Source organism: Uranotaenia lowii, chromosome 3 (genome assembly GCF_029784155.1).
Source record: "Uranotaenia lowii strain MFRU-FL chromosome 3, ASM2978415v1, whole genome shotgun sequence".
Lineage (NCBI taxonomy): Eukaryota > Metazoa > Arthropoda > Insecta > Diptera > Culicidae > Uranotaenia > Uranotaenia lowii.
The window spans coordinates 131,133,643-131,148,479 of record NC_073693.1 but is presented as its reverse complement, the minus strand read 5'-3'; the positions used below and the strand labels follow the sequence as shown (position 1 = coordinate 131,148,479).

At 34.5% G+C, this 14,837-nt stretch overlaps 1 protein-coding gene across 2 annotated transcripts in view; it reads right to left on the bottom strand.

Annotated features, from left to right (window-relative positions):
- Positions 1–572: 572 nt before the first annotated feature.
- LOC129758738 (tyrosine-protein kinase RYK) overlaps positions 573–14,837 on the bottom strand; it is a 441,697-nt gene continuing 427,432 nt past the window's right edge. Inside the window, exons 14-15 of one of the 2 annotated variants that reach the window (XR_008740054.1) lie at positions 1,818–2,065; positions 573–1,705 (exon numbers count right to left, since the gene is read on the bottom strand). Coding sequence is in view for 1 of the 2 variants with exons in the window: in XM_055756340.1 (XP_055612315.1) it covers positions 1,954–2,065 (112 nt within the window). In the remaining variant the exon portion in view is untranslated. Of the gene's footprint in view, positions 2,066–14,837 lie in introns of both variants that reach the window. The other variant, XM_055756340.1, reaches the window with a different exon arrangement.

Here is a 14,837-nt window from a genome sequence, read left to right as displayed (position 1 = left end):
TGATGCTCCTAGAAAATTTCTACCCGCTCATTTTCATCATCTTTCATTTCATCTAACGTTCTATCTATTTATAAAATATCATAATCTTAAAATGTCCCTACTAAAAGGACATCAATTTTCACCGATAAGGCCGATAAATTAAAGTAACAAACATAAATTACGGGGAATAATCTCTTCAAAATAATTCAAAAAATTAGTTTTCATTTACTTCTACAATTTGATAAAAGTTATGAATACTATTTAAAGTTTAAAGCCGCCGACAGTGGCTCAGAGAAGTTCAAGTTTTCTAAGCCAGAGGTCATAAGATCGAATCTCGGTCACGACATACATAGTACTCTTTCTGTGGGTTAATGGTTTTAGCATTTGTAAGATGCTAGCCATCATATCCTTGCAAAATGTACGCCTTAGAGTTAAGTAAATTAGATCTCTTCAAAGAAACATGAAGTTTCACTGAGATCCTACAAATATGTGTGTGTTCGTTAAAAATAAAACAACTAATAACACCGAATGGAAACAGCTATAGTCATGATTTTTTTTAAATAATTCACAACCAACTTCAAATTTGTTTTTATCGTTTTCCCCGGATGGTTCCGCCGATTCTTTGTTTGTGCCATCTCTTCCACTCTCAGCGTCAAATTCGAAGCTGTTTTGCGGGTTCCGTTCCGCCTTTTAACTACTATCCGTAAAATAATTTTCTCTAACAATGCACCGCAGCACTGGTTTTGTTTTTTTCTTCTTCTTGTTCTTCTCGTCGCTTTCCGCTAGCTGCTACTGTTTTCGCCGCTAATCGCCTTATAAAAATTCTGTGTAACAAAAATATATCTAAATACCAATATAAATCTGTTCTGGATATTTTCCGGTTTGGTTTTGTTGTTGTTGTTTTGGTGTGTACACTTTTGAACTTTTCTCCGTCAAATTTTTCCTGGGAGAATTCTGTTTGTTTGTTAGTTTGTTTTTGTTTTGTTTTGGGTGATTTTTTTGTTGTTTTAGAATCATTTCCTTCCAACTCCGCTTTGCTCTACTAACTCTATCTATCTATTCGTAATCCTACTAAAACGCTCGATTTGGATTAACTTTATACTTTACGCTTACGAACTAGTTTGATAACAACATTTGATTCTAGATTACTTTCTTAATCTACTTTTTCGGTAATGTTTGACTTAACACGACAGATTACACCGGATCGAACAGCTCTGGAATCACAACGTTCATACATAATCTTGGTTCACTTTAATGGATTTTTTACTATTTTATCTAGACTAGATTCAACTTTCAATAAGGAAGTAATTGAATTGTAACATAACGGACATGTGAATCAAACAGTGGAAAATTAATAAGCAATTCAGATACTAAATTTTAGAATTAAGGAAAGTAGAAACAAAATCATTTGTTTTGATTTAAAATTATGACTGACCTTGCTGTATGAACTTTTGTAAACAATTGAGTGATGGAAATCAAAACCGACTTAGCAAAAAAAATAAGAGCTTGAAAGAAGTTAATTGAAAAATAAATTGCCTCTGTTTCCTCGCTCATCGCTTAACTATCCTTGTTTGTTCCATAAATTATTGCACTTCTTTCCCTAATCTGATTTCGTGATTCCCTATCGTCTTTCGCCTCACGCTTCTGCCTGAAGTGTACATATTCAGTTTATTGCTCCAGCCTGACTAGTTCGTCAAAAAAGCACCACAAGCAACAGTTCCGGGTCCTTTGGAAAGAGCAAAAAAAAGTAGGTAACAACAAACGTTAGTCCATCGGTTAAGTAGTTGTGGGATATGGGAAACTTCCCAAATCCGTGGCCATTCCAGGAAAAACTTTACCATTTGCTCATTAAACGTGGTTCGTTCGTCAGCCCCGATGTTCTTCATTTCGGTTCCAAATCCGGGCTTCCTTCCCTGGAGATGTTGTTTTTGTTTTTCCCGGCTCAAACGGGTCCGTAAATCGGCGCTCGACACGCTAGACGTACTTGCCCAGGTCCTCGTGGAAATCGTGCAGGTAGGCAATTAGCTGCGGAAACGAGGGCCGCTGCTTGTAGTCCGCTAACCAACAGCAGGACATCACCGTGTAGCTGTGTGTGAATGAAGGAGGAAAAAAGAAGATAGAAGAAAAAAAATGATTTCATTAAATAAGTTTAAATTATTTTCTGCTTTGTAAGTGCTTATTAACCAAAATGTGTTTTGTTTTAAAACTCCACAGATTTTGAAAGGTTTGAAAAAGACGTGCACTTCAAATTTTCTATCGAAACTTTTGTCTGATAAGCTTAAATCAATGAAATGTTGGCAAAGCGTATACTCAGGATTGAAAATAACATAAAAAAATAGTCTCCAGGTATTCGGTTATTTCTCTGATGATAATAAACTGCAATCATTTAAAAAATAATAACCCACTATCATTCCTTTTTGAGAAATTTATATATGACCAAAAATTCACAGAAAAAATTGTCAAAAAATACGAAATTTAAAAAATTCAACATCAATAACAAAATTGACTGAATTTCCTTGGCAAGTTTGACGTATTTTTTTAAGATTGACTTTGTTATAAAATTTTACAATATTGACAAACTTGACAGAATAAACAAAAAAAAATAATAAAATTGACAAAATAGATAAAACTAACAAATTTTACAATAATTATTTATTAACCAAATTGACATATGTGACAAAATTGACCAAATTGGCACAATTGACAAAATCAACATAAATGACAAAACTGAAAATATTGACATAATTGACAGGCACAACTTTCACTTATGTTTGGATAACGTGCCGCTATTAAGCCTATTCCCATTCTGATACCTTATATGTATTGAGAAAATTGGCAAAATTGGCAAAAATTACAAAATTGACAAAATTACATACATTTTTGTCAAAAAGGACAAGTTTGGTGAAATTAAAAAAATTTACCAAATTTGCAAAATAATGGGCAAATATAACAGCATTTACAAAACGGACAAAATTGACAAAAAACGTCAAAAATAAATGACATAATTGACAAAATAACTTAAATGACAATTTTGATTAAATTGGCGAAATTGACTACAATGACAAAATTGACGTCCCTCTAATATGTGTTGTAAGCCTACTTGGTTGAATAATTTTACTGAATCGAAGCAATTGAAAGAGTCCCTTTAATTCAACCACGGTTTAAGAGAAGTTTAGATACCGGTATTTCGATAGCAACTTACAATCTTTTTCAGTGAGCGTTTTCAATTGCTCGAAAACGCTCTCTGAAGAAGATAGTAATTTGCTATCAAAATACCGGTATCTTAACTTCTCTTATAGCGTGATTGAATTAAAGAGAAATTTTCGATGTCTTTGATTCAGTAAAATTGACATAAATGCCAAAATGGACAAAATTGAAAATATTCGCAAAATTGACGAATTGGTCATATTAACACAAAATTTACAAAATGAATACGACGGACAAAATGTACAAGATTGATATTATTGACCAAATTGAAAATGTCAATTGTGGCAACTTTGTCAATTTTAACCATATTGTTAAATTTGTCAATTTGGTGAATTGTGTCAATTATGTTAGTTTTGTTAATTCTGTTAATTTTTTTTTAATGAAGGTAATTTTGTTAATTCAACCAATTTGTTCAATTCCGTCAATTTGATCAATTATGGCAGTTTTAGCAATTTCCGCAACCCAGCCAATCTGGTCCCTTTTGACAATTTTACCAAGTTTGTATTTTTTTAGCCGATTTGTATTTTTGTTATTTTGACAGTTTTTCAATCTCATCTACTTTGCTATTTTTTGTCAATATTGTCAGTTTCATAATTGATGTCATCAATAGCTCTTTTTCCAATTTGGTCAACTTTGTCGTTAATGGCTGTTTGGTAAATTTCGTCAATTTTGTCATTCATGGCAACTTTATTAATTTTGTTATTTTGACCAATCTTGTCAGTTTGGTATAGCAAGTTTTTACAATTTCTCAATTTTGTCGTTTCGGCCAGTTGTGTTTATTTAGTAAATTATGTCAGTATTGATATTCATGTCAATTATTATCTAGGTGGCAAATTTTGTCATTTTATTATTTTTTTTTTTATTTATTTATTTATTGATAATCATGTAGTTTAAGGTAATTCAATTCCTTATAAATTACTACAATTTGCACTGCTTAGTTTAAATTAAGGTCATTCTCTGATTTGTGTTCTGGTCAACTAATAATTTTATAACTTCAAAAATCTCTTAAATCTACAAAAAAAATTACTGGTTTCTTACATTAAGGAAATTTCTATAATCTCGTCTAAAAGTTGAAAGAGAATTACAGTTTCGTAGGTTATTTGGAAGCTGATTCCAAATACCTAAACCCTTGACAAAAATGGTACGTCCATATGACTCGGTACGATGACGCGGAATAATGAGAAATCTTACTCGAGAACTACGAGATCTAATGATTTTCTCGTGGAGATAAGCTGGTTTACCCGTGTGAACGATTTTGTGCAAAAATATACAAGCTCTATATTTATAAAAATCTTTAAAAGAGCACCCCAACAGCTGAGGGTGATGATGGCTTACTCTGTGGAATCGATTCAAATTGAATATATAGCGAACACAACAATTCAAAGCTAAGCGAAGACGATTCATTAACATTGCTGTAGCTTGTAATAGGAATTCAGCTCCGAAGATGAAATGTGGAAGGATAAGTGCTTTAAAAAGAGTTAATTTAATGGCCGAAGGAAGAATACTTGTTTTAAGTCTAAGAGTTCGTAAAATATTATATATTTTGGTACACTGAGCATTTACTTATGAATTCCATTGTAAATCTCTTTGAATAGGTACACCTAAGCTCGTTGCATTTTCGACATACTGAATATTTTGATTCCCGAGGACTTATTGTGGAGTGCTCGTCTAGTCGGTGGTGGAAGGAAAAAATAATGCTTTGGTCTTATCATTGTTAATGGGTAACGAATTATGTATGGACCATTGAAAAACGCTTCGTAAGTCTATATTCATCAAGTTAATTGCTTGGTATGGCGAGACTTCTGATAAACAAATGTAGATTTGCACGTCATCAGCAAATAAATGAATGTTGGAATTTGAGCAAACGTTTTCTAAGTCGTTAATGTACAAAGAGAAGAACAAGGGCCCCAGAATGGAACCTTGTGGCACTCCTGATAAAACGTTAGCCGGATTTGAGAGATTATTTCCAATAAAAACAATTTGAGTTCGATTATATAAATATGATTGTATAAGAGAAATAGCACTGCGTGAAAAATGGAATTGAGAGGATAATTTCTTCAGTAAATTGACGTGTGAAACTCTATCGAAAGCCTTAGAAAAATCTATCATCAATAAAATGGCAATTTGTTTCTTATCCACCAGATTTTGTATATCATCGATTACTTTTAACATTGCCGACGTTGTGCTATGGTGTGCCCTGAATCCTGACTGAAATCGACTTAGCAAGTTCATACTGTTAATATAAGACTGAATTTGTTTATTTATTATACGTTCAAATACTTTGGAAAGCGAACTTAGAATGCTTATAGGACGCAGATTTGAAATTCCTTTAGCTTTAGTATTTTTTTTAATCGGTATTCTTTTAGCAATCTTCCAAAACTTTGGAAATTTTCCTGATAGTAAGATTGTGTTAAAGATTTCACACAGAGGAGTTTTAACTGAAGGTAGTAGATATTTGATAAATTTTAAAGAAATTCCATCGTGGCCAACCGCGTTTGATTTTATAGAACTTAATGCCAAAACTACATCGTTATTATTAATTGGATCAAATTTAAAGCCGCTTTGATTCGGAGGTAAAACGGGTAAAGATGTATTGTCTGGTGAAAAATTAGATACAAAGTAGGTGTTAATTTCATTGCATGTGTGAGATGTTATAACATCAGATTTAGAATTGAATCTATGAATACTTTTTATTCGTCTCCAAAGTTCTTGACTTGAATTCGCGGATTGCATTTGGTTTGAAACAAAATCTACTTTTGCACGTTTTATTTTATTGCTTACAGCATTTCTTAAACGTTTCTATTGTGAAAAGTCCGATAATGATCTAGATGATTTCCAAACACGGTAAGCTAAATCTCTATCATGCATAGATTCACGAATGCTATGAGAAAACCAAGGATTCTGCCTTGGCCGAACTGTTTTCAATGGTACAAAATTTTCATACAGGATTAGAATGCGATTGTTGAATCAATCAATTACTATATCGGGGTCATTTACACGGCTACAAAAGCTCCAGTCAATTGAATTAAATGTTCTAATCAATACAGGCAAGTCGATGCGCGAGTAGTCTCTTACGGATTTGTTCGTGTGCATTATATCTCGATTCATATTAATAGAACATATTAATCTGAAATCTCCTAGTAAGATAACGTTTTCGTACGCAAGCGAAAAGTCACTTATGACGTTACTTAAAGTTTCGACACAGTCGTTGCGAGGTGGGTTATAAAACGTACCTAACAGAAAAGTTCTACGATTATGTGACACTTCAATTAGTAGATATTCAACTTTATTCGAGATTTCTGGGGAGTGATGGGAAGACTCTATGATGTTACATTTTAGAAAGTTTTTGTGATATATGCATAATCCACCACCACGGACAATTTGAGCAATTTCATCAGGTCTGCCAATCTTGTGAATTTCTTCAATCTTATGATTTTTGTAAATTGTGTTAAATTTGTAATATTGGGGTAATATTACAAATTCGTATGAAGAATTTCGTTTTTATTTTAGCCAATGCAATTACGCTGTAGTTAATAATCTTATAGATAATACTAGCTGGAGTGAACTGCGATGCGCCGAAAATATAACTGTAGCTACTGATCATTTCTATCGCATTTTGTTCAACATCATTCGCGACAACACTCCACTGAAAAAACGAGCCAATAAACGTGAGTCAATCCGTCCCTGGTGGAATGACGAACTGAAGACTTGCCGTAACCGGCTACGGAAGGCCAGGAAAAGCTATTTTGCTCTTCGAAATGAACCAAATAAACTTCTACTGCGCGAGCTGGAACGGACGTACAAGGAGCTGAACTCGAGAAAATTCAACGAGTACATACAACGCACGGAGCAACACCTAAAAGCCGACCCGAAATCGTTTTGGTCATTCATTAATCAACGGAAATCGAGCAACGGGATTCCAGCTACCGTGTCCTACTTGGACAAGAGCGCCACCGATCCGAAGGATGCGGCAAACCTATTCATGACGTTCTTCCGAAGCGTGTTAAGTAACAATTTACCACCTTCGGATGAAGCGAACCTGAATAGTTTGCCAGTGTACAACGTTAACCTACCGCAGTTTCAACTCACCGAGAACGATGTGTTAACCGAATTTGAAGCCTTGGACACATCTAAAGGAGCAAAACCTGATCAACTACCCCCGTCTTTCTTCAAAAACTGCGCTCGCAGTATTAGCCGCCCTGCGCAAATGCTTTTCAACCGCTCTCTGGCCGAAGGCACTTTCCCAGCACAATGGAAATCAGCGTCGATAACTCCCATTCATAAAAAAGGTAACATCAATAAGGTCGAAAATTACCGAGGGATTTCCGTTCTTAGCTGCTTATCGAAAGTTTTCGAGCGTCTGGTCTACGATGCTATTTACTGGAATGTCCACGGAATAATTGCCCCTCAGCAACACGGGTTTATTCGGAAGCGCTCCACAACCACTAACCTAATGTCGTTCGTCTCGTCTCTGATTGATAACATGGCTAACTCTGAGCAAACTGACGCCGTGTACATCGATTTTAGCAAGGCATTTGATAAAGTTCCACACGCACTGGCAATCGAAAAACTCATAAGGATGGGCTTCCCCAACTGGTTAACGCAATGGTTATTTTCCTATTTAAGCGGCCGCCACGCACATGTTAAAGTAAGGACAAGTCGATCTGAACCGTTCGAAATCTCATCTGGAGTTCCTCAAGGGAGCATCTTAGGACCTTTGATTTTCGTTTTATTTGTTAACGACCTCGCCACTGTACTAACGTCATCAAAACTATTTTATGCCGACGATCTTAAAATTTTCAAAGTTGTGAAAGACGATTTTGATAGCTCGTTGCTTCAGAGGGACATCAATGCTCTTCTCACGTGGTGTCACCGCAATGGCATGGAAGTCAATGTAGACAAATGCTGCGCAATAACATTCACTCGTAAGAAATCGCCACTTATATTTGATTACGCAATGAACTCAACTCCCCTCGACAGAAAATCTTCAATCAATGACCTAGGACTACTTCTAGACTCCAAGCTTTCATTTGACGAGCATATTTCTTTCGCCACTAACAAAGCATGCGCAATGCTGGGCTTCATTAAGCGGAACACACAAGACTTTCGTGATATCTACTGCCTGAAAGCTATCTACTGCTCACACGTGAGAAGTATTTTGGAATATGGAATCCAAGTGTGGGCGCCGTATTACGCCCTGCACTCTGATCGCATCGAAAGAGTACAGAAAAGATTTCTCAGGTACGCTCTTCGCCGATTACCCTGGAACGACGCAACGCATCTACCGCAGTACGAAAGTAGGTGCAATCTGATTCATCTTCCGACGCTGGCGCAGCGCAGAAAGCTACTTCAACGACTTTTCGTCTACGACCTGTTGTGTAATAATATCGACTGCAGTGAACTCTTATTTCGTCTGCCAATAAATGCACCCCCGCGGACTTTACGCCTACAACAATTCTTCCGGCTCCCGCCTTTCCGCACGCTTTACGAACTCAACAATCCCATCTGGACATGCTGTAGGAGATTCAACGAGACAAGCGACAACTTCGATTTTAACGTGTCAAAATTAACCTTTAAAAGAAGAATCCTTAGTTTGTAAATAGTCTGTGCATAATTTAGTATTTTGAAGACTTAAACAAATAAATAAATATTGATCAATTTTTTCAATATATTTCGAATATTTTTTCTGTTAAAGGGAATGTGGCATGTTCTATATTTTTAAAACCAGTACTGGACTCCTATAAACGTAAAACATGGATGCAGAAATTTATTAGACTTCTTTAAATTTGATTAAAAAATCGTTTTGGTCTCTGTTCAGAATTTGATGCATTGAGGTAACATTAATCAGTCTCTATTCTGACGGTTTAAACAAGTTTTTTGATCATAAAGGATAAAAAACACCTTCATAATATTTACATATGCAAGTTTATCAATTTCACCTTGATTTTTAACGATTCATTTTAAAAATATTTATAATAGAAAAAAGAACTGCTGCCTACATTTAGGGGCAAAATTATAATGCTTGCTAAATAGTTTAAGCTTCAAAATACAAATAAAATTTTACCTTCACACATTCCCCTTGGCCTTCCCATTATTTCCATTATAATTTTTTATTCAAAGTTAAAGAATTGATAGGATTCCTATCCATTGTTTCAATACGGGCTTACTCTTGGAAAATGTCCTTATTTTTTAAATATCAAAATTTTATCATAAAATAACTATAAAAATAGCACTCTAACTGTTCATATACAAAGAAAAAAAGTTGTTCTTTCACATTGAACAACCCATTTGCTTCTAAATGCTTTTTGGTTTCATCAGGAGAGCTGATTGTTTGCGAGCCTTGGAAAAATAGATATTTTAAGATTTTAAAATTACAGTTTTTACTTACAGATAAAAAATTCAAATACAAACCAAATTTAGCCTATTTGATACTCAATTCATAGGCTGCCAAACGTAGAAAACAGTTTTCAAAAATTCAAACTATAGACTGAGTTATTGATGATAATGTGGAAAAGTTTAATGTTGGTCAAATTTACCCTGGTGATCAATATTACCCCGTTTTACGGTACTAAACTAGAATGAGTAAAATAATTATGAATTGGGTACTCATTTATTCAAATTTGAAGACATCAGCTATGAAACTAAATAATTTAAATGATATTTCAACATGGGTGCACGGAATATTTTTTATACGTTGGTTATCCACCATGGGTGCACGGATTCACCACAGTTTCTGCCCAAGTATGTATTCACATGCATTCTTCGATTATTAAGTTCGACAAATTTCCAATGCAAGTTCACTTACAGGTATTCCGGCACCCGTGTATATACCTGGCCAGCTGGCAACTTATTGAACATTCTTATTATAAGAGGAAACACATCTTATCTGTTGGCAACTTATGGGGTTTGAACCCTAGAGTAGAACCCAGTACGCCTGGCATACCTAGACCAGACTCGCGCCAGCCTATCTGATAGACTACATCGGCGCTAAGATATTTCAACATGGATGCACGGAATGGCTGTAAATTCGCAGTTGTAAATTATATAGAAATAAATAGTTTTCAACTTGCTTCAGAACACAAAATATTTTTGAGTTAGATATGATAGGTATTTGAAATGCAATATAAGTCAATCGAAAAACTTTTAAAGAAAAACAAATCAACGTGTACATTTGACAATGTTGATTCATTATTTTTATTTTCACTGTGTTCCGTCGCATGACATAACTTGATGCATATAATTCCTAAAATTCACTCGGTCCATGGTAACCTTTTTCCAATTTCTTGGATGTTGATCAGATCTTATCAGATAAATATAGGATTGCAAAAACCTGATTTTTAGTAATAAATAATTAAATTTAATATTTCAAGATATAATTGAAATATTTCTTTTACAGGAATGAAAAAACGGAGCTCAAAATAGAAATCGTTATTTAAATCATTATGCCTCAACATGAAGTCATGGTTTTGACTTTAATTTAGTTAAAATTTGTAAAAATGCTTTTTAAAAAATTGCAAAAAGTCCAATATATGATTAAAACGCGGTGAATCCGTGCACCCATAGTGAAAAACCATGTATATAAACAAATTTTCATTTAAATCTGTAAAAGTCTTTATTCTTTACCTTTAGCATGTAAAAAATAGATTTTAGATGAATGGCATTGAATCCGTGCACCCATGGTGAATTGCTCTACTTATAGAAAAAGCACAGACAAACAGACGGGACACTCGGTTTTCGTTTTTCGCAAATCTGTTCCGAAGGTAGGCAATGTCGCCATAAGAGTGCACTAGAATCACTTAGAAGCAAATCTAAGTTTTTCATCATGGTAGCTGTGTAATAATGGTAATAATATTTTTATCACCATGGTAATTTTATAATGTTTATTTCAGTTTGTTTTTATCCAGCGAAAATTTGATTCCCACTTTGGTAGAAGTTAAAGTGATTAAAGTTAAAGTCACAACGTTTTAAAAATTAAATGCAACGAACAGCTAAAATAATCGGATCAAAGGCTAATTCTTTCGGTATGTAAAATCCCTAATTTCGTACAGGACCGACCTTCTAACAGCTGGTGCATTTGTATTTTGAGAGTTATTTCCATAGAAGGTGTTCGGATGACTTGCTCGTATCGCGGCCGATGCGTAAATTCTGGGTTGACTAACAGTGCCTGTTTCTGAGCTATTGCGTCGCCGAAGACGATTAGTATCCGCCGACAACGGTTGCCCGGACCGAGGGTATATGCCTCCTAAGTAAGCGGCGAGCCCGGTCGGAAAAATTTACGTTCATACGGAAAGGTTCAAATCCGGCATTACATGACCTGAATCGTACAAAAATACCGGATTGATAAGGAGTTTCGCATTTTCAAAAAGAGAAAAAAAGGCGAATCCCGAACGAACCCTCCAGTGGCCCTTTCCCTCAATGATTGTTCATGTTAACGAAAAGAAGAAGAAATGTTTGTGGAAGTGAATTTATTGAGAATGAGCCGAAATTTATTAAGATCTATAAGATATTTGAAACCAAGTTTAACCTTTAAAATGACTCATGAAGGATTGTAGTGAAAGACTGAAAAAATTATTTCTGACGAAAACATGAGTACCTACTTGAGAAATTTTAATCCTGTAAAAATAAAATGTATAAATTTTCTTTAAAAAATAACAGATAAATTTTCTATGAAAAACAAATAAAACTTCGATAAGCTTTTTTTATAATTCTACTGAGCCCTTACAATAAAATGACATACATGAAATCCTAAACAGCTTTTTCTAGAACAATATTGGTATTTCAAACACAATATTTATTTATTTATTTATTGGGTTTATATCAACGGATCACGTTTTGATCCTAATGATTAGACTTAAAAGTAACATTAATATAAATTAACAAAAAAGTATAAACTACAGACTACACAGTTCTTAACATCGCTAGAATTCTTCTTTTAAACATATTCCTGGAGGTATCAAAGTCGAAGAGCTCTGAAAAACGGTTGAATATCCTTGTAATACCGATCAGGGCACTATTGGATCCATAGTTGTTCTGGCGAGAGGAATGTGAAGCTGAAGGTTCCGATTTCTTAGTCCTGGAGGTCGTACGCACAGGTTGATAGTTTCCAGCAGCATGGGGCAGTCTATATTCGAAGCCAGAAGATCGGAGACAAATAACGCTCGAATGGTAGCTCGCCGGGCTTGGAGCGTGTCCAAAGATATGAGGTAGCAACGATTCTCGTATCGTGGAAGGCGGAACGGATCTTGCCAATTCAAGCGTCTCAAAGCGTAACGTATAAAGCGTCTTTGGATGGCCTCGATTCGATCAGCACCATTCTGATAATAGGGACTCCATACTTCACAATTCAATCCGAAGCTGTTCCGTTTGATAAATTTTCATCGGTTTCGGCTGGAGGAATGTTTGATAGTCGACTCGAACCATCTTAAAATCAATCTATCAGTGGGATTCTGTTACACTCAAGGACGACAAAACTGTTATTTCCATTACATAATCAATGAATACATGACTCTGAAAAAAGTGATTTATTTTAAATACGCTTCGGCAGTGATTAAATTAACCCGTCTCAAGAAATTCTGGCTGTGAGGGACGATTTACTGTGCTGCTGCCGTTCATGAAGTTTCTAATATGCTCGGTTTCAACCAGAGCACTAACTTGCGCCAGAATGTTCATGAATATTAGTAAAGATCGCACTCTTTCTTGAATACAGTTGTTTGTTCCCTGATCTTCAATGATATGGAACATCTCGATCACACGCGAAAAATAATATAAAGGAAAAATTGACAAAATCCCAACACAAATGAAAAACTTGTTTGTTTACACTTTTTCTTAACATCACAATATCTTAGACTACCTCGATCCTTTTTTTTCAGACAAAACTGATTGGTAGGCAATACCGACACCAGATGGCAATGTAATCTCTTGCGAAAATTTGAATGATTTTTGTTCTAAGTGTCCTGTCTGTTTATCTGTTGAAAAGAAAAAGTATGCTTCAAAACCTACAATATCAGGTATAATTTATAGGCAACGTGTTGAAAAATTTCAGAGCGATGGGTGTTACAAAATATCTACTTAATCAAAATTGAAGTGAAACCGTGCACCCACGGTCAATACCCATAGCCATCTAACATGATTTTATAATTAAATTGATAATGTGTTTTAATTTTTTGATAATTATTTGAAACAAGCTGACCCGGTAAACTTCGTTTTACCCGGTCCTTATTAAATCGTTGGAAAATGTTTACAGTTCTTTAACTACTTCGTGCTCGTGAATCAGTTTTCGTGAAAATCGTCTTCAAGTTGTTCCAGTTATGTCCCGTTTCTAGTTGATTTTGTATCTGGACCCTCCTTTCATAAAAAGTGAGATTCTTGAAACTATTATACAAACCATCTCTGGCCCAAAAAACCCTCGGATACCAAATTTCACTTCATTCCGACCGACCATTTATACGTGATGGTGTTACAAAGAAAACGCCTCCATTTTTATATATAAATATATTCATTTTATGACATACACGCGTTCGTCAACTATGCCAAAATGAGGTGATTCCGTGCACCCATGGAGAAAAAATATTTCCAATTTATAACAAAAATGTTATCGAATGAATAACAAAATAATTTCAAAAGAAATAAGTTAAAAATATTATGATTTAAAAAATTTCCCCTTTACCAGTCATTTTGACTGGTCACGGTCCGAATAGGTACATATATTCAATTTGCCGGTCCTTCTAGTGTTATATCAATACGCATTTCCATATTGACCAGTAATAAATTGCAGTGTTCGGCATCGCTAACTGAAAAATTAGCGCCGCTAATTAAATCGCTAACTCATACAAAGTTAGCGATCGCTAATTAAATACGCTAAATGTGCAAAAAAAGCTATCGCTTAAAGCGCTAATCGCTAATCGCTAACTGTTTATTTACCAACATTAAGGCCGGAACAAATATCATTTTTTTTAGTTACGCACTTCCCTTTCCGATTTTCCCAACTCCCCAAGGGGGAATTAATGAAGTTTCAAGTGTTCAAATTAAATAAATTGATCGTATTTTCGTGTAAAATCTCTAAAAAACTGTATTGTCAAAAATAAATAGCTCAACCACTTGAAAACAAATGCTGATAAAGAGATGTTGAAAATTGTTTTATATTGTTTGATTTGATTTCTTTATTGATACTTGCAAATTAAGAATACATTCTTATAATTCTTTGCAATTGGATAGTATTTGAAAGTTTTTATATAATACTAGCTGATTTTACCCGGCCTTGCTCGGGTTCACAAAAATATAAATCAAAATGAGTCGTTTGACTTTTTGAAATTTTGAAAGCTTTATATTCATTATTGTAAGTTGTAAGTTTTTTTTTAAAGGTTTTGATTGAGATTATTTACTGTTTGTATCGGCTTCATATTATTGGAAAACTTATAGTTATGAGGTTTTCTTTAATAGTAGTTTTAAATAATTTCCCTTGTATGCTTATTAATTCTATCACGATAAACATTATTTATCCTCCATTTTTTATTTGAAAATGAGAAAACTGTTTTTTTTATCGTCCCATCCCCCATCTAATAAAAATCCCACTCTTCAACATGGATGATCTCCCCGTTAAGTGGTTTATTTAAGTTTTATTTACTGAGAAACTTCTAAAACAACTTCCAAAC